This window comes from Myotis lucifugus, unplaced genomic scaffold, assembly GCF_000147115.1.
Source record: "Myotis lucifugus unplaced genomic scaffold, Myoluc2.0 scaffold_61, whole genome shotgun sequence".
NCBI lineage: Eukaryota > Metazoa > Chordata > Mammalia > Chiroptera > Vespertilionidae > Myotis > Myotis lucifugus.
This window is the reverse complement of record NW_005871109.1, coordinates 4,379,350-4,398,965: the sequence shown is the minus strand read 5'-3', so window position 1 is coordinate 4,398,965 and position 19,616 is coordinate 4,379,350. Positions and strand designations below refer to the sequence as shown.

The window sequence follows — 19,616 nt, the reverse complement described above, 5'->3', positions numbered from 1 at the left end:
GTCGCACGTGGCAGACCCGCCCCCTGGGCAGGCTGCGCCCTGGACTCCGCGAGTCCCGGTCCTCGGGTTCTCCGTCCCGGCCCCGGGGCGCGATGAGCTTCCTGAGCGGGCAGCGGCCGCCGCCTCCCCGCCGCGCCGGGGCCTCCTGCACCTTGCGGCAGAAGCTCATCTTCTCGCCCTGCAGCGACTGTGAGGAGGAGGAGGAAGAGGAGGAGGAGGAGGGCAGCGGCCATAGCACCGGGGAGGACTCGGCCTTTCAGGAGCCCGACTCGCCGCTGCCGTCCGCGCGGAGCCCCCCCAGAGCCCGGGGCCCGAGGGCCGCCGCTCGCCCAGCCCGGCCCCCCGCAGCCCCCGGGAGCTGGAAGAGGACATGGTGCTGCGGGGCGCCTCCCCCGGCGCGGACGCGTCTGGCGGCGGGGCCGAGGGCGACTCGTGGGAGGAGGAGGGCTTCGGCTCTTCGTCGCCGGTCAAGTCGCCGGCGGCCGCCTACTTCCTGGGCAGCTCGTTCTCGCCGGTGCGCTTCGGGGGCCCGGAGGACGCGTCCCCGCGCGGTTTCGGGGAGCGCCGGGCCGGCGAGGTTCCCTGCTCGCCTCTGCGGGAGCACCCGGGCACCCCGCCGCACAAGACCTTCCGCAAGCTGCGGCTCTTTGACACACCGCACACCCCCAAGGTGAGGACGCGGCGGCCCGGGCGCCCCGAGCCCGCGCTGGGCCGGCCTTTTAAAAAGGCGGAGGCGCCGGGAGTGGAGCGCGGCGCTGCCCGGGTTCGGTTACATAACCGCCCGGCCGCACCCCCCGCTCGCTCGCTCGCTCGCTCGCTCTCCTGCGCCACAACAAAAAAGTTGGCAGCCTTTCTTTTTTTTTTTTTTTTGGCCCTGCCCAAAAAAAGTCCGTTAAGATTATATAACTGAACAGTGGGCCTCGTCTGGAACTTCTTCATCTTTTCAAAGGGGCCGATCGGTGCCGTCCAGGTGGCTCACGATTAACCGCCCGCCGGATGGGGGCTGCCCCGAGCGTGTCCGCCGGGGGTGCGGCGCCGATATAGTGGTTTGGAAGGATGCTGGCCCCGCCACCTGACACTCCCGGCCGCCGCTGCCATCTGGTGCCTTTTAAGCGCCGTGATCGGTCCTGTAATTTGGGCGGCGCACGCCAGGGTTCCGTTAAAATGATGGTCGTGCGCTTATCGTTTGGCGTCCTGGCGCCTTAATGGGGGAAAAGTGTGAGGGAGAGAGACTGACTGCGCGTAGAGCGGGACGAACAGGCTGGCCTTGCGGGCCTTTACGATCGTAAAGACTGGTGCCCGCGGCCGGGTAGCCTGGGAGCCTCTTTCTGGACTGGGTGGAGGAAGCGTGTGTTTACGCCGTTGGGTTTGTCGTGGCCAACTTGGGTCACCCTAAATGTGATGATTAGGAATGTGCAGCTGCTAAAAGCCAGCCTTGGGATGGTTGCTTGGACCCTTACGCGTTCATGTGGTTGGTGATGAACGTGAAGTAGGCGTTCAACCCTTGTCTAAGTGCTCAGGAAATGTGCCGATTACCACTTCTAGACCTTTAGAAGTAGCAGCAGACTTTAAAACGGACACTTCCCGAAATTAAGGCAAGTATCGCATCTGTCAGAGTAATATGGGAGAGGTAGGTTCTGGAGTAAGTTTCGGTCCCTCGGGAAGGTGTGTGCTTTTGAGCTTTGCGAGGCGAAATCCGCCTGAAAGCGAGGGGAGGAGCCCGGCGAGGTGGCTTTCCAAGCCCCATTTAGGTGGAGGGTGCGAGAGGGGAGAGGAGCCAGCTCCCCGCCGCTTTCTATTTTTAGGGTTCTGTTCTTAGAAAGGGTCTGTTGGCCTCTATAGTGAACTTAATTTTAATAATGCATTCATACACTTTAGGGCCCTAGACCTGTTTTCTTGGCTGTCTTTTAGAAAAGGTGGTTAGTATCCTTCTAAGGACTCGGAAGTTAACCACTTTATTTTGCCTGAAATAAAGGCTTGTGTGTTACTTTGACCTATAGGACTTGGATCCTAAAAACTTTATTTTTCCTCTCTTAGAGTTTGCTCTCCAAAGCTCGAGGAATCGATTCCAGCTCTGTTAAAATCAGAAGTGGTTCTCTATTCATGGATACAGAAAAATCAGGAAAAAGAGAATTTGACATTCGACAGACTCCTCAAGTGAATATTAATCCTTTTACTCCAGATTCTTTGTTACTTCATTCCTCAGGACAGTGTCGTAGAAGAAAGAGAACATACTGGAATGAGTAAGTTATTATTCAATAGTTTGGTTCCCCAACCATCCAAGATTGGTTTGGTATACTTATTAAATTTAATTTTTAACTAAATGACATGGAAGTTTATGCTCTGAAATTTTTCTCTATTCCTAACACCTAATTCTGAGCAGAGATAGGTGGGAAGTAATCAGCTGTGGAAAAGGAATGCCATGAGAAATGAAGGAATAAAAAGTCTAGATAACTTGTAGGAAATCCATTGGTGTCAAAATGAGGCAGGCAGAGAGAGTTGATTTAGAAAGGCTTTAATTTTGATGTTCTGGTTAATGAACATATCTCAGCAGCGATCACATTTTCATCAGCTGACTTGTATCTTGTGATTACAAAATTAAATGCTTTTCTGTTTTTACACATTAAAATTTTACCATGCACCTACCTATCAGATAAAGTTTTGGATCTCTAGCTGATGTGTCTTTCAGATATGTTGATGAAAAAATACATATTTTTCAGTTCCTGTGGTGAAGACATGGAAGCCAGTGATTATGAGTTTGAAGATGAAACAAGACCTGCTAAAGTAAATAGCTTCTAATTTTCTTTTGTTTCTGAAATGTGATTTTCTATTTCTTAACAAATTATGATATAATTTTAAAATTTCACACATTGTGCTATCTCCACAGCAAAAAAATCATTTTTATATCTTTGTATTATACATATGTATACACTTTTTATTACAGAGAATTACGATTACTGAAAGCAATATGAAGTCACGGTATACAACAGAATTTCATGAGCTAGAGAAAATTGGCTCTGGAGAATTTGGTTCTGTGTTTAAATGTGTGAAGAGGCTGGATGGGTGCATTTATGCCATTAAGCGATCAAAAAAGCCATTGGCCGGCTCTGTTGATGAGTATGTATTAAAAATTTTGTCTTTTGATCTTTTGTTCCCTGTGGTGTTAATTCTCTAACTTTTGAGAAGTTATGATATACTCAGATCCTTTTCATTTTGTACCATTAGTTCTTATTGGACTTGGTAAAATAATAAGAGTAGTCAAACCTAACTTAAATTTCTTATTTCTAGTAGCATCCATTAATTCACATGGGAGTTTCATCTTTCCTGATTTCTAGGTCCAGTAAGGTTCTTACTTTCTAACTGCCATTCTTTAATGGAAGCCTTTGGAAAACCTGCACAGTCTTAACTCTCAAGTTTTTCAGCATAACGATAGATTCAGAAGTCAAGTTTGTTTTATGAAGTTTCAGATAAATTCAGTTTAAATTTGAATGAAAATGGTTTATTCTCTTACTCTCTGATTTCTCCTAGGCAGAATGCTTTGAGAGAAGTATATGCTCATGCAGTACTTGGACAACATTCTCATGTAGTTCGATATTTCTCTGCATGGGCAGAAGATGATCATATGCTTATACAGAATGAGTATTGTAATGGTGAGTAACAATGGTTCCCTTGTAAACTTGTGAGCTCAAATGAATGAACACTGAGGGAATACTTATTTTTATCTAATGTGTATGTCTCTTTTATCTCTTACAAAATCAAAGATCAGAAGCCTAACATGAATTTCAAGGGCAAGTAATACCTACCTGATGTTAAATAAAGATCGGAAACCCTTCTGCCTCATAACCTCAGTAGTTGAACAGTGCAAATTATTTATGTGCCTGTTAATCAAATTAAACTGTTCTTCTTGAGAGGACACTGGTGTTGCCATATAACTTTTGGTCTTCCCTGCACCTAGCATAGTGTGTGTGGGATGTAGTAAATAGAACAGGTTCCTTGCATCTAGCCCTCCTTTTCCATTTCATTATGGGAACTGCTGAAACTGATGTTGGCTACTTACGACTAACTCTCCATTGGTTTAAACTTAGCCATTTGTTCAAGACATTCTGTAATCTTGCCCCCCCACTCCCATCTGTCAAACCTAGTTTACCACTAGAATCAAGTAAAATTTTTTCTTTTAAGTTGTTCTCTCCCTCTTTTCTCCGAAGACAAAATAAGCATGTATAGAGGTTCGACTTTGGAACTGTGTATAGCTTTCCATTTCAGCAAGTCCTTCAAGGACCACCTTGGGTCTTTTTCGTTAAACCTTTACCACAATCAATCTCAATTCTGATTGTTATAACATTTGTTATTAAATATCTAAATCTTTACATACATATAATGGATTTTTATTTATGTATACTATGGATATTCAAATTTATTGAATACTTGAGGTGGTAGCAAAGATTTATTTGTATATTATTATTTTTGTTGATCCTCATTTTTTTCCTTAAACAAGACCAGCCATCTCATAGCTTGTGAATAAGTGGTATAGTAGTGGATCCAGGTTTTCCATCTTTAAAAACTGAACAAAACAGGAGTAAAAGACCTGTTAACATACCTCATTTCTCATTATTTTATTAGTTCTCTATATTTGAAAGAACTGAGTGCTCAGTATATATCATTGCTACTAGTTTGCTTCACAAATCTTTTGAAATACTTTATATACCATCAAAATATTTATGTAGCGGCCTAACTGGTTTGGCTCAGTGGATAAAGCGTCGGCCTGCAGACTGAAAGGTCCCAGGTTCGATTCCGGTCAAGGCCATGTACCTTAGTTGCGGACACATTCCCAGTGGGAGGTGTGCGGGAGGCAGCTGGTCGATGTTTCTAACTCTCTATCCCTCTCTCTTCCTCTCCGTAAAAAAATCAATAAAATATTCTTTAAAAATCAATAAAATACATTTAAAAAAAATATTTATGGAGCACCCTAACTGGTTGCTCACTGGTTAGAGCAGTGGTTCTCAACCTTCCTAATGCTGCGACCCTTTAATACAGTTCCTCATGCTGTGGTGACCCCCAACGATAAAATTATTTTCGTTGCTACTTCATAACTGTAATGTTGCTACTGTTATGAATCGTAATGTAAATATCTGATATGCAGGATGTATTTTCGTTGTTACAAATTGAACAATTAAAGCATAGTGATTAATCACAAAAACAATATGTAATTATATATGTGTTTTCCGATGGTCTTAGGCAACCCTGTGAAAGGGTCGTTCGACCCCCAAAGGGGTCGCGACCTACAGGTTGAGAACCACTGGGTTAGAGTGTCAGCCTGTGGACTGAAGGGTCCTTTGTTCGATTCCTGTCAAGGGCATGTACCTTAGTTGCAGACTTGATTTCCCGCCTGGGCGCGTGGGGGAGGCAACCAAATTGATATCTCTCAGCCCCCCCTCCTCCCCCCATCCTTACATGCCTCTTCCATTCTAAAATAAATAAATAAATAGATAGATAGATTAGATAGATAGATTAGATAGATAGATAGATAAGATAGATAGAAGCCCTGGATTAGAGCTTCAGCCTTCCAACTGAAGGTCTAGGGCACATATCTCAGTTGCAGGTTCACCAGCCCAGGGAGGTAGCCAATAGATGTTTTCCTCTCTCTCCCCCTCCTCCCTTCCTTCTACTCTCTAGAAATAAATTGAAAAAATATCCTCAGGTGAGGATTAACAACAACAAAAATTTTTATGTATCTGTCTTCCATGATCTGTTTCTTAACCTTTATTTTTCAGTTACTACATTTGATATAGTACAACTCAACCATAATGTCTTTTCCACTCCATATTTGCTAGACACTGTCTCCTATTAATTTCTTCCTTCCTGTCACTTTTTTTTTTCTGTCACCTTTTTGATGTGGTTGGTTCCCTTACGTATTTCAATGGTAGTCCAGGGATCACAAATTTGTAACAACCTAGGAAATTACATGGTTGTATAATTCAGATGTTGTCCTATTATAAAGTTAGGTTATAAAATAATCTTTTGAAACAGATTATTTTGGGGCAGTACAAAACTTTCAAGAATAATAAAGATCTTTAAAAAGTAAGTAGGCCTGTGTGGTACAGGGATGTCTTTTTGTATGGTTGTTTATTCTGCTTAGATGAAAGAAACTAAGACTATGCTGATACATTTGTGAGCTTTTCTTCTTTTTTTTTTATAGATTTTATTGAGTTTTTACAGAGAGGAAGGGCGAGGGATAGAGAGTTAGAAACATCGATGAGAGAGAGACATCGACCAGCTGCCTCCTGCACACCCCCCACTGGGGATGTGCCCGCAACCAAGGCACATGCCCTTGACCGGAATCGAACCCGGGACCTTTCAGTCCGCAGGCCGACGCTCCATCCACCGAGCCAAACTGGTTACTGCGAGCTTTTCTTATCTTTTGTTTTTCTTTTCCACTTATTCCTTTCTCCACTTTTGAAAAGCTTTGAATAGTAATAAGCCTGATCTTCAGAAAACACAGTTTCACAGGGAAAGGATTGTTATCATTGATTTGTACATGTTGATTAACTGATATCCTTTATCAGTGACTAAGCTTCCTTATTATCTCAGAGTCATTTGCATTTTAAGTCTGTTGTCTTTAGTGTAGTGATAGACTGAAATAAGTGTATAAAAATGTTGCCAGATAGGGGAAGAGAACCTAAAAATCAGATGAATGTTTTGCTCTTCTCACCTCTCTTGCCCTTTTGGCAATGCGATAAAAAGAACTGGTTTAGCTATAGTTGCTATACCCACTAAAAAGAAGCCATACTCTTTCTTATTAAACTTGATCTAGGACTTCAAGTCCCCTTGTCTGACAGGTTTATTGACCTGTTCCCTTCTAGAGCCCCTTTTTGCCCTGCAGTTCAAAACTTGTGCAGGTTAAGTATGGAGAACCAACTTAAGCCTAAGATACTCAAGTGTGGTTTATTTTTATTTAAAAAACAAATTTGCCATTTGTTACTCATTCTTTTTTTTTAAAATATATTTATTGATTTTTTACAGAGAGGAAGGGAGAAGGATAGAGAGAAACATCGATGAGAGAGAAACATTGATCAGCTGCCTCTTGTGCATCCCCTACTGGGGATGTGCCCGCAGCCAAGGTACATGCCCTTGACCGGAATCGAACCTGGGATCCTTGAGGCCGCAGGCTGATGCTCTATCCACTGAGCCAAACCGGTTAGGGCTGTTACTCATTCTTGTTCAAATTGTGCAACTTCCTTTCCTAATACTTCATTGACTTCTGATATTATTATCCTGGCTTTGATTTTATTATTTCTAATTAAGTTTTAAAAAGAAGTGGTGGGCCCAGCCAGAGTGGCTCAACAGTTGGTTGAGCATCGTCCTGTGCACTAAAAAGGTGGCCAGTTTGATTCCCAGCCAGGGCACATCCCTGGGTTGCAGGTTTGATCCCTTGGGGAGTATACAGAAGGCGACTGATTGATGTGCCCTGACCAGGAATTGAACCATAACCCCCTGGTTCATAGGTCGATGCACAACTGTTGAGCCACACCAGCAGGGCCCAAGATACTGGTTTTTACCTATAAAATTTATAGATAGTTATCAAGGGTGTGGGAAAACAGATATTCTCATACATTAATGATGAGAGTATAAATTGGTACAGCTTTCTCCATGGGGACAGGAGGTCACGGTTGGATTCCTGGTTGGGGCACATGCCTGGGTTGTGGGCTCAATCCCCAGTAGGGAGCATGCAGGAGGCACCTGTTCAATGATTCTCTCTCACCATTGATGTTCCTATCTCTCTCTCCCTCTCCCTCTCTGAAGTCAATAAAAATATTTTTTAAAATAGTGAAAATGTCATTTGTATAAAAAGGAGTTGAAAAGAATGCATAGGAAACTAATAACATTGATTTATTCTGGGGGAAAAGAACCAAGTGGGTTGCTGGGGTATATGGATATCCCAGAGACTCTACATTATATTTTGTACCTATGTGAGTGTATTAGCTATAAAAAGAATAAATAAAATTTTTATTTCACAAGCAGATTGAAGGGAATAGGTCCTATAAAAATGTCATTTTCTTGGTTAAGTCTGTGGTCATTCAGAAAAGATAAAAGGAAGAAAAATAAGAATATTTCTGAAAAAAGAAAATGCTAATTTTTTGTGTGTGTGTGTTTGTTAGGTGGAAGTTTAGCTGATGCCATAAGTATAAACTATAGAAGCATACGTTACTTTATAGAAGCAGAGCTGAAGGATCTCCTTTTGCAAGTTGGCCGGGGCTTGAGGTATATTCATTCAATGTCTTTGGTTCACATGGATATAAAGCCTAGTAAGTATTACACATCCTCTGACCTGTGTTCTGTAGGATAATAGAGAATAAATGACGTTGTTAAACAATATGAAAACAGATGCATCTTAATGTGTTTTTTTTTATTATTTTTAAAGACCTTTGGGCAACTTATTTTTATTGTTGGTTTGGTTAATCCTCACCTAAAGATATTTTTTCCATTGACTTTTTAAAAAAATACATTTTTATTTATTTTAGAGAGGAAAGGAGAGGGAGAGAGAGATAGAAATATAAATGATGAGAGAATCATTGATCGGCTACCTCCTGCATGCCCCACACTGGGGATCAAGTCCCTGACGGAGAATCAAACCGTGATCTCCTAGTTCATAGATTGATGGTCAGCCACTCCGACTGGGCTCCATTGACTTTTTTTTTTAAGGGCCTTCTGGTACAAACCAGAAGACCTGCTAGACAAATTCAAAAAGAGCTGTAAGCATTTCCATTTGACTTTTTTTAGAAAGTGGAAGGGAGGGGGAGAGAGAGAAACCATTGATGTGAGAGAAACACATCGATTGGTTGCCTCCTGCACGCTCCTGGGCCGGAGATCAAGCCTGCAACCCAGGTACATCCGCTTAACTGGTATCAAACCCAAGACCTTTCAGTCCATGGGCTGAGCTCTAACCACGGCAACCAGCTAAGGCAGTACCTTATTTTTTGATGTAGTTGTAAATGGAATTGTTTTCTTAGTTTCTTTTTATGATAGTTCAGTATTGGTGTATAAAACATACAAACAGCCCTAGCTGGTTTGGCTCAGTGGATAGAGCGTTGGCCTGTGGACTGAATGGTCCTGGGTTTGATTCTGATCAAGGGCACATGCCTCATTTGTGGGCTCAATTCCCTGTAGGGGGCGTGCAGGAGGCAGCCGATCAATGATTCTCTCTCATCATTGATGTTTCTATCTTTCCCTCTCACTTCCTCTCTGAAATCAATAAACCCCCCACAATTTCTGGATATAATTTTATATCCTGCTACTCTATCAATTTTAGTAGTTTTTTGGTGGAATCTTTAGGGTACTCTATATACAGTATCATGTTATCTGTAAATAATGACAGTTTCATTTCTTCCTTTCCAATTTGGATGCTTTTTATTTCTTGTCTGATTGTTGTGGCTAGGACTTCCAATTACTATGTTAAACAAGAGTGGTAAAAGCGGACATCCCCATCTTGTTCCTCATCTTAAGAGAAATGCTTTTAGTTTTTTGCCAGTTGAGTATGATGTTGGCTTTGGGTTTGTCATAGATGGCCTTTATTATGTTGCAGTATGCTCCCTGTATTTCTGTTATGCTGAAAGTTTTTATCATAAATGGGTGCTAGAGTTTGTCAAATGCTTTTTCTGCATCTATTGATAATGATTCTTTGATTTTTATCCTTCATGTTGTTATGTGGCGTATCATGTTAATTGACTTGCAGATATTTTTTGCACCCCAGGAATAAATCCTACTTGATCATGGTGTATGATTTTTTAAAAATGTATTATTATATTATTTTTTAAAAATATATTTTATTGATTTTTTTTACAGAGAGGAAGGGAGAGGGATAGAGAGTTAGAAACATGGATGAGAGAGAAACATGGATTAGCTGCCTCCTGCACACCTCCCACCTTGCTGATCTTTTTGGTTTGGAAGATCTATCGATTGATGTCAGTGAGGTGTTAAAATCCCCTAGTCTGACTGTATTTCTGTCCATCTTTCCCTTTATATCCATCAAGATTTGCTTTGTATATTTAGGAGCCTTTATGTTGGGTGTGTAAATGTTTATAAGGGTTATATCATACTTTTGTTGGATTGATCCCTTTATCATTATGTAGTGCCCTCTGTCTCTTATTATAGATTTTTTTTGTTTGTTTTTAAATTATTTTAAAAATTGATCTAAGAGAGAAACATTGGATCAGTTGCCTCAACCAACTGAGCCACACCTGCCAGGGTGAAGTTTTCTCATTTTTTTTCACATTCTGGTTTCTTTTTGTTGCTGTTATTTTGTCCTGTAATTCGCTGATTCTGTCTTCTGCTTCATTTAACTTGCTGTTGATTCCTTCTAATGTATTCTTCATTTCTGATATTGTTTTCTTTATTTCTGACTGCTTTTTTATGGTTTCTGTGTCTTCTTTTTTTTTTAAATCCTCACCCATGGAAATATTTTCTATTGATTTTCAGCCAGAGTGGAAGGGAGGAAAAAGCGAGGGAGGGAGAGAGAAAAACAGTGATGTGAGAGAGAAGCTTTGATTGATTGCCTCCCACATGCAACCTAATTATGTACTCTTGACCGGAATTGAACCCATGATCTGGTCCCTGGGCCGACATTCTAACCTCTGAACCAAACTGGCCAGGGCTCTTTGTCCTTTTTTTAAATATATTTTTATTGATTTCAGAGAGGAAGGGAGAGGGAGAGAGAGAGAAACATCAATAATGAGAGAGAATTGTTGATTGGTTGCCTCCTGCATGCCCCCCTACACCCCGTACTGGGGATTAAGCCTGCTACCTGGGCATGTGCCCTTGACTGGAATTGAACCTGGGACCCTTTAGTCCACAGGCCGACGCTCTTTCCATTGACCCAAACCGGCTAGGGCTCTGTCTTTTTTAATGCTTACTATCTAAGTTCTCACCGATCGTTCATTCTTTACCTAAGTTCCTTGAGCATCCTTATAACCATTGTTTTGAACTCTGCATTGGGTAGCTTGGTTGCTTCCATTTCATTTAGTTATTCTTTGGAGGAATGACTGTTGTTTTTTCATTTTGGGCATGTTTTTTTGACTTATTTTTTGTTTGTCTCTGTGTATTAGGTAGATCTGCTGTGTTTCCCAGTCTTGTTATAATGGTCTTTATGTAGTAGGTGTCTTGTGGAGCTCAGTGGCACAATCTTGTCACCTGAACTAGGTGCTCCAGGAATGTCTCTTGTGTGGATTATTATGGAAGCCTTCCTGTTGTAGTTGAGTCTTGAATGCCCTCAGGCTGGCTGACTATGAGGATTGACCCCAACCACAGCATATGAGCTGTTGTGTGGAAGCTACAGTACCATGCTGCTGCCCCCCCTCCCCCTTCCCCCCAACAGAATTGGCCCCAGCAGGGTCTGATGCCTGTCAGGATCTCCCTTTGGGTGTGCCACTTCTGTGGCTAGTTGGGTCATGCTCTGGTGTAGTCTAAAGCCTACCTCTGGTTATGTTGGTTCTGGGTCCACTTGGGAGGAACTTTCAGTGCAGGTGGATGTCAGACGCTGCCTGTGACTGGGTGTGGGCTACCTGTCTGGAGCTACCAAGCAGTCTGCAGTTTGTGACTGTCTTTACTGAGCCTGAGTGCATGTGTGAGGAGTCAAGTTGTATACAAAGGTTAGCTTGGCTTCCACCAGCTCAGAGCCTGGGTAGATCAGTAATAGGCCCAAGGCAATTTGCTCTGCAGCCCCTGAGGTTGCTGGGGCTTCCTTGTGAGAGCCTTCTGGAGAAAGTCTTAACCCAAGTTCTTAATAGTTGATTAGTCCAAACTACTATTTTTCTCAGGAACATGTATTACATCTGGTTATATCCATTGTCTTTTAGGTTTTACCTTCTACTTCTAAAAATAATAGTATAGACCTTGTCTTGCAAGATGTTCTTCCTTCTGGATTTGGTTGCTTCCTTGTAACATTTAATTTATTCCTTTCTCCCCTTGTATTTCCTATAATTTTGAAATTATAACTAAAAGGTTGATGGGTTCATGTTAAACATTTTAGGATAGGTATTTTTAAGTTAAATTTAATATGTTGTTTTTTTTTACCCTATGGAAATGTGTATGATCAATGGGAATTTGTTTTACACAAATTTTTTTTTTTTAATTCTCACCTGAGGATATTTTTTCCATTGTCTTTTTTTTTTAGAGAGAGAGTGGGAGCCCGAGTGAGACAGAGAGAGACAGACAGTGAGAAACATGGATGTGAGAGAGACCCATTAATTGGTTGCCTCCCACATGAACCTCAACTTGGGCTAGGGATTGAACTAACAATCCAGGTATGTGCCCTTGACAGGGAAATCAAACCCACGACCTTTCAATGTGCAGGCTGATTCTCTAACCACTAGTCAGGGCCACAATTTATTTTAATAAGAGTATGTGAAGAATTTGCCTGTACATTAACAGTGCACTAAAATATTTATTTTAAATAAAATATATTTGGGCTGAAGGCAGTAAATGTGAATTAGTAAGATTTGCCTATACTCACTCACCTTGTATTGTGTCAAATATAGTAAGTAGATCCTTATGTTGTAAGTACAGAAGTTGAAAATAAGTTTAAAAATTTCAAATTCACAAATACCGCCACAAATAAGTTGTCCTATAAATAAAGCAAAAATGGAAAGATGACTCCAGTGAATATAACATTTATAAGTTCAATACTAAATTGATAAAACTATTAAAATGGGATCTGTTGCTAAAATTTATGTTAATCATGAGCTTGCTCAAATTTGAAGATAAAGTGTTTGTTTAGCTGAGACAGTGAACCCCACAAAGCTACATTGGGTAAAGATGCTGTGGGGTCAGCCCAACTCAATAGATATGTGACTCATTCTTTTCATACCAGCCTTGTAGCATGAGTTTAAAATTTGTGCTTTGGCAGCATTACAAATTAATATGTATTGCCATTTGTATGGTTTCCAGTAATTAAAATTGCTGAAGATCGCCCTAACCGGTTTGGCTCAGCAGATAGACCGTTGGCCTGTGGACTGAGGGGTCCCAGGTTCTGATCAAGGGCATGTATCTTGGTTTTGGGCACATCCCCAGTAGGGGGTGTGCAGGAGGCAGCTGATCGATGTTTCTAACTCTCTATCCCTAGCCCTTCCTCTCTGTAAAAAATCAATAAAATATATTTAAAAAAAATAAAACTGTTGAAGATCAATGTGTAGATGTGAAGGGACTAATTATAGTGGTTTCTAAGTGTTCAAGAATCAGAGCTAGGCCAGAAAGTATATTCCTAGAAAATAAAGCCCCAGTTCCCATTTGAGACTGTTACTTCATAGTGTTTGGGATAGAACATATAAGAATCTATATATTTAAAAGCTTTCTGGATGATTCTGATGTATGCTTGTTTGTGAACTTTGGTTATACTATTAATTGTTAATGTGGCTTATATAAATAACTGTTTGACAGGTAATATTTTCATATCTCGAACCTCAATCCCAAATGCTGCCTCTGAAGATGGAGATGAAGATGAATGGATATCTAACAAAGTTATCTTTAAAATAGGTAAGAAAGAAAGATAACCAGATTATTACTATAATATAAAAAGAGGAGCTGTTGTGTTTTAATTCTTGGCTGTATTTCTTTTCAATACTTCTAGGTGATCTTGGGCACGTAACAAGAATCTCTAGTCCACAAGTTGAAGAGGGTGATAGTCGTTTTCTTGCAAATGAAGTTTTACAGGAGGTAATTTTTCTCCTTTAATAATGCCATTTGTTTTGCAACACCATTTGCTGGAAGAATTAATATAAATGTAGATGTATTAAAATTTTAAGCTAGTAACGTAGAATAGCAATAACAAAATAGAAAGTCTATTAGCAAGTCAGTAAAGGCAAGTTTATAATATTCAATATGGTAGAGTTGTGGTAAAAGAGAAGTTTCCATACCCTGCTGGTAGAATTTTAAAATGGCACAGCATTTTTGGAGAGCTGAATATTAGTATTTATCAACATTTAAAAGTCAAGTACCTTTTCATTCAGAATTTCCATTTCTGAGAGTCTCCTACAGGAATATTCCTATTCAAACAAACCAAGAACAATGCAAAATAAATAGCACAGGAATGATTAAGTAAATTAAGGCTAATAGTTAATAGTACTGTTTCAAAAGTGTGAAGAAATATTTCTCAATAAGAGTTTTGACTGGAAATAGAACAAATAAATTATGATCATTGTTCTTTTTATGTATATTTGTGTCTTATGTGTATTTGTAACTTGTCATGTATGTATGTTTTGTGTTTTCATATGAATGCTCCTAGAGCAGTGATTCTCAACCTTCTGGCCCTTTAAATACAGTTACTCATGTTGTGGTGACCCCCAACCATAAAATTATTTTCGTGCCCTAACCGATTTGGCTCAGTGGATAAAGCGTCGGCCTGCAGACTCAAGGGTCCCAGGTTTGATTCCGGTCAAGGGCATGTACCTTGGTTGTGGGCACATCCCCAGTGGGGAGTGTGCAGGAGGCAGCTGATTGGTGTTTCTCTCTCATCGATGTTTCTGACTCTCTATCCCTCTCCCTTCCTCTTTGTAAAAAATCAATAAAATATATATTTAAAAAAAATTATTTTCGTTGCTACTTCGTAACGGTAATGTTGCTATTGTTATGAATCGTAATGTAAATATCTGATTTGCAGGATGGTCTTAGGTGACCCCTGTGAAAGGGTTGTTTGACCCCCAAAGGGGTCGCGACCCACAGGTTGAGAACCGCTGTCCTAGAGGGATAGGAGTTTCTTCTGAGATTTGAATTGGGCTAATGACAGGAGACATTCGCTTTTAGAAATGTTTTTACCAACCCCTCCACCTCAGAGTGTATATTACTTTGTAATTAGAATAAATCCCCCACATTTACTTTTTCTCTGAATAGGTCCTAAACTTAAATGTGGCATTGAACATTTTCGTTTAGTCCTGTTTTTCACCTAAATCATAATGAGGTATAATCTTACTTTATTTTGAGCATTTTTATATTTCCTTAAAATTTTTTTATTTTATTTTACAGAACTATTCCCATCTACCAAAAGCAGATATTTTTGCCCTTGCCCTCACAGTGGTATGTGCTGCTGGTGCTGAACCTCTCCCCAGAAATGGAGACCAGTGGCATGAAATCAGACAGGGTAGATTACCACGGATTCCACAAGTGCTTTCCCAAGAATTTACAGAGTTGCTAAAAGTGAGTATTTTTTATATGAAGCACTTTATTGACATGGTTTAACATTTTATTAAATCACATATTTTTACCTTAATTTTACTTCTCTTTCAGGTTATGATTCATCCAGATCCAGAGAGAAGACCTTCAGCAGCGGCACTGGTAAAGCATTCAATATTGCTGTCTGCTTCTAGAAAAAGCGCAGAACAATTACGAATAGAATTGAATGCAGAAAAGTTCAAAAATTCACTTTTGCAGAAGTAAGTGAGGGTTTTTTTTGTTTTGTTTTTACTTCTTTGTGTTCATTCACAAATTTAACAAGATGATAAAGGCTTTCTGTCAGTGACAAATATAGTGGTTTGGCATGTTATACAGTTAAAAATTGGGGGACTTCTGCCTTAACTTAATACTTGACCTATAAATTTGTGTTGTTTCTAGACTTTGAAATTATTGGGCTTCAAGTTTTTAAGACTAGCATATATTTGCAAGTGGTGATAATCCCCAAGTCTCAAATCATAGCAAAAGCTAAGTGAGCCTATACCCCCCCAAAGTCTCAGTATCAATGAACATTCCTTGAAACTTTCTGTTGTACTAATTTTTATTAAATTAATGTCAATTAGGTTAGTAGGTGATTCTCATATTTGATGTGAATGACCTTTGACATTTCAAAACTGATTGGAATGATAATTCTGATTCATTTGCTTTATTGCTACCATTTTGATTCTAAGCTAATTTGACTTGAAATATGAAAAGGTTTATTTGCCACTAGTTTGATAGATATAATTATTCATACAAATAGGAAGAATTTTGCTTTCACCTCTGTTATGTAAAGATATTTCACAATTACAGATTAGAGTTCTATTTGAAGTTTTTATTAAAACCCAGTCATGAAGGGAAAGTGGGGGAGGGTGAGTGGGTGGGAGGTAATCAACCAAAAACTTTGTATGCAAATATGCATAACCCATGGATGCAGGCAGTAGGTGGTGAAGGCCTGGGGTGGAGGACTAGGCGGGGGGTTGGAGGGGGTTGATAGGAGGAAAAAAGAGGGCATATGTAATACTTTCAAAAATAAATATTTAAACGAAACAAAAATAATCCCAGTCATGCCCGGCTGGTGTGAATCAGTTGGTTAAGCTTTGTTCCATGCACCAGGACGTCACTGGTTAGGGCACATGCCCAGGTTGCGGGCTCAACCCCCTTTAGGGGATGTGCAGGAGGCAGCTGATCAATGTTTCTCTCTCTCCCTCTCTCTGAAATCAGTAAAGACATTAAAAACACACCAAAAAAAAAAAAAGTCATTAGTAATGTCTTTATTACTTTGTATTTGATAGCACAAATAAAGATTATTTTGTAAATTTAAGTTGTTTGAGCAGAAGCTAAAGTTTCATACTGTATTTTTCCTCTTCTCAGTTGCATGTTAGAATAATGATGACATGCAAAGATCTTCCAGCTGATAATATAGTTTGTGTTTGGCCTCTTACGATCCCTTCCTAGAATTAACACAGTAGGTAAAAAGTCTTGTTTTTCTGTTTTTGTGTTTGTAGAGAACTCAAGAAAGCCCAGATGGCAAAAGCTGCAGCTGAGGAAAGAGCACTCTTCACTGACCGGATGGCCACTAGGTCCACCACCCAGAGTAATAGAACATCTCGACTTATTGGAAAGAAAATGAATCGCTCTGTCAGCCTTACCATATACTGAACTACTTATTTCCCACCTCCCCAAAAAAACTGTGACAAGAGGAAGTTAAAGCTAGGTTGAAATCACTGCTAGAATCCAGTTTGCAATTACTTAAAATCGGTGTCAGTAGTTTTACTGAAATACTTTTTAGGACTTTTATTTGTGAATTACAGTTAAAAGCTGTATTTTGACCAGTGCTCTATCAGGCTTTCATTTAGTTTATCAGTTTGTCTTCTCTAGGATGTCAGTCACTGTTGGATGTTACATCAGCCTTTCCAGGGTGAACCACTGTGGTGGTGTGCTGCTGATAGTTTGCTGTTGCATTGTGATAAAAGGTATCCTTCCCTGTAGTGACTTGTAAAAAAGGACCAAGGGCTTTATTACAAACATTCTCCCTTCGAAAAGGGAAATAGAGAATCAGTTACTACTTAGCCTTCAATGTACCTGTGTGTCAGTCTTATATTTCTTTTTTGTTTTTTATGTGAATTATATTTGTATATCCAACTGGGAGCACTTTTGGGCACTGTATGAACCATGGAATAATTCTGTGGAAGTATTGCCTTGTGAATTTGCTGCTATTTTAGTTTTGTCTTTGCTGTAAAATTGTAGCATTAAACAATCATTGTTGTTAATAGGCTTTCTTTTGAAAACAATTATGTGAAATACATAGCTGCTCTTGATGAAAAGCAGCTTATTTGCCTTTTTCCCCCTTTGAACTTTGAAGCTAGTGCATTGGAGAAATGCACCCTTTCCCCCCATAATGCTGTATTAATGTAGTATAATCCTTGCTGGTTTTGTAATTTTTCCTGATAATGCCCTTCCCTGAATTTTTAAAAACCTTTCCTCTCGCCACCCAAGTTTTGTACTTGATTGTATTGTTAGTCTGTTTTTAACTGTTTTGCCCAGTTTCTCTTCAATATTGGTGTATATAAACTAATCTTGGTGATACTGTACATAGCTGTTTGAAATGCCAGAATGACTTCTGACTATTCCAAGCTTTTCATAAAATATATTTTATCTGTGATTAGCCACTTGACTAATAGTACTGGCTAACAGATATTGAAAAAAATCTGTTTATTGTTTATTTTCCTATTGATTTTGGTTTAAGATTTGTTTGCACTTGTCTGTTTGACTTGTGTATTATTAACATTGTTTGGCATATTAAAAGTCACTCTGAGCTTACCTTAATTGTCTAAATCTTTGTGATGCCTATTTTCTGTTATCTCCATTATATATAGAGTACTAAAAGCAGAGGATGTATTTTTGATAGAATATGAAACATGGATTATTTAGTATTGAGCTTTAGTTCATATTAGTTACATTTTGGAATTTAAGAAAAATTTACACATCAATCTTGGGATATTTTTATTTTGTAATTTTAAATATTTAATATTTTATGTCACATTGCATATTATGCTTTTGATCTGCTATAAATGTGTAAGGTGGTTTAAAATAGCTTTAGCTTTTTAAGTGACTGTACATGACTCATAACTTTCTAATGTGAACTGAATCACAGAAGAGAACTTTAAAGTGGGGAGCGTTTTAAATTAGTAAACTAGGCTGGATTTTAATTGAGAATGCAAATTTAAGTGATACACAGTGCTAATTCTGTGTGACATTTTTCTGATGAAGATTAGAGCCAGAGAGTAAGTAATGAAGACCTTGAACAGATAAAATGGATGTCATAAGATCCTTGTGTTTTTTTAAACAGTATTTTAAAATTTTTTTAATTGATTTCAGAGGAATGGAGAGGGAGAGGAGAGAGAGAGAGAAACATTAATGATGAGAGCAAATCATTGATCGGCTACCTCTTGCACGCCCTCTACTGGGGATTGAGCCTGCAATCCAGGCATGTGCCCTTAACTGTAATTGAGCCTGGGACCCTTCAATCCACAGGCCAACACTCTGTCCACTGAGCCAAACCAGCTAGGGCAAGATCCTTGTGTTTTTTGAACATGGGTACATAATTTCTCACTCAGGGCCTATTTCTTCCTGCCATAAACATTTTAACAAGCTTGATTATTTTAGCTTTCTAGCCTACGAAAAGCAAAATTTCCAGGTGTGAGAGGAATTGGTGTAGACAGGTAAATTAGATATGAAAGCTAGTAGGTGTGGGTGACAGAAAACCTAAAAAGCAGTGAAGGCTGGAGCAGGTTTCAGTAGCTACTGAAGACAGCTATAAAAAGTATGATAAATTAGTGTTCATAGGACCACTATAAGTCATTAAGGCTCGATTTTCCTAGTGTACTAGCTTCAAAGAAAAAAAAATCAGGTATTGTTTTTCATCAAAATTTGCAGTGTTTTTTTTTTCACATTATTTAATAATACTAGATTAGAAAATGTTGGTTTTCAAAGAGAATTCTTAAGGAATCTGAAAGCAGATATGCGAGTTGGGCTTATATCCAGTCCAACACAGGAAACAGGTTAAGTACCTTCTGTATGCTAACTGATAAACCAAAGACCAGTAAGAAATAGGCTTTGCCCAGTAGTGACTCAGGATGAAATAGAGCAGACCTGTGTAAAAATGGTAATAACATTTGTTGAGCGCTATGTTGGAGGGATTCTGCAAGGTAGAGTGATGGCTCAAAGGACAGTTGCATACCTTGGGAAGGTGCTGGAGGTAGATTAGAAATTGAATTCAGGTGATTTTGTTTAGACTGGTTTCAAAGCCACTGTTGTATTAACTCGGTAAGAGTAAGGAAGGCCTGAACTAGGACCTTTGGTTAGAAACAAAGGTAGAGATTTTATCACATGAGAACGCTGCACATTAAACAGCTTTTGTT

At 39.6% G+C, this 19,616-nt stretch overlaps 1 protein-coding gene and 1 non-coding gene across 2 annotated transcripts; one reads left to right on the top strand and one right to left on the bottom strand.

Annotated features, from left to right (window-relative positions):
- The first annotated feature begins 6 nt into the window (after positions 1 to 6).
- On the top strand, positions 7 to 18,030 carry WEE1 (WEE1 G2 checkpoint kinase). Its single transcript, XM_006089635.3, is given in 12 exon segments — positions 7 to 293; positions 296 to 670; positions 2,038 to 2,243; positions 2,721 to 2,784; positions 2,945 to 3,117; positions 3,529 to 3,650; positions 8,157 to 8,303; positions 13,429 to 13,524; positions 13,619 to 13,704; positions 15,010 to 15,180; positions 15,271 to 15,416; positions 16,701 to 18,030. Coding segments are annotated over 12 exon segments (1,941 nt in total). The 5' UTR covers positions 7 to 92; the 3' UTR covers positions 16,855 to 18,030.
- LOC111826224 lies at positions 8,698 to 8,760 on the bottom strand. The gene has a single exon (XR_002829511.1). It is a non-coding gene; the product is annotated as a U7 small nuclear RNA (small nuclear RNA).
- Positions 18,031 to 19,616: the final 1,586 nt, after the last annotated feature.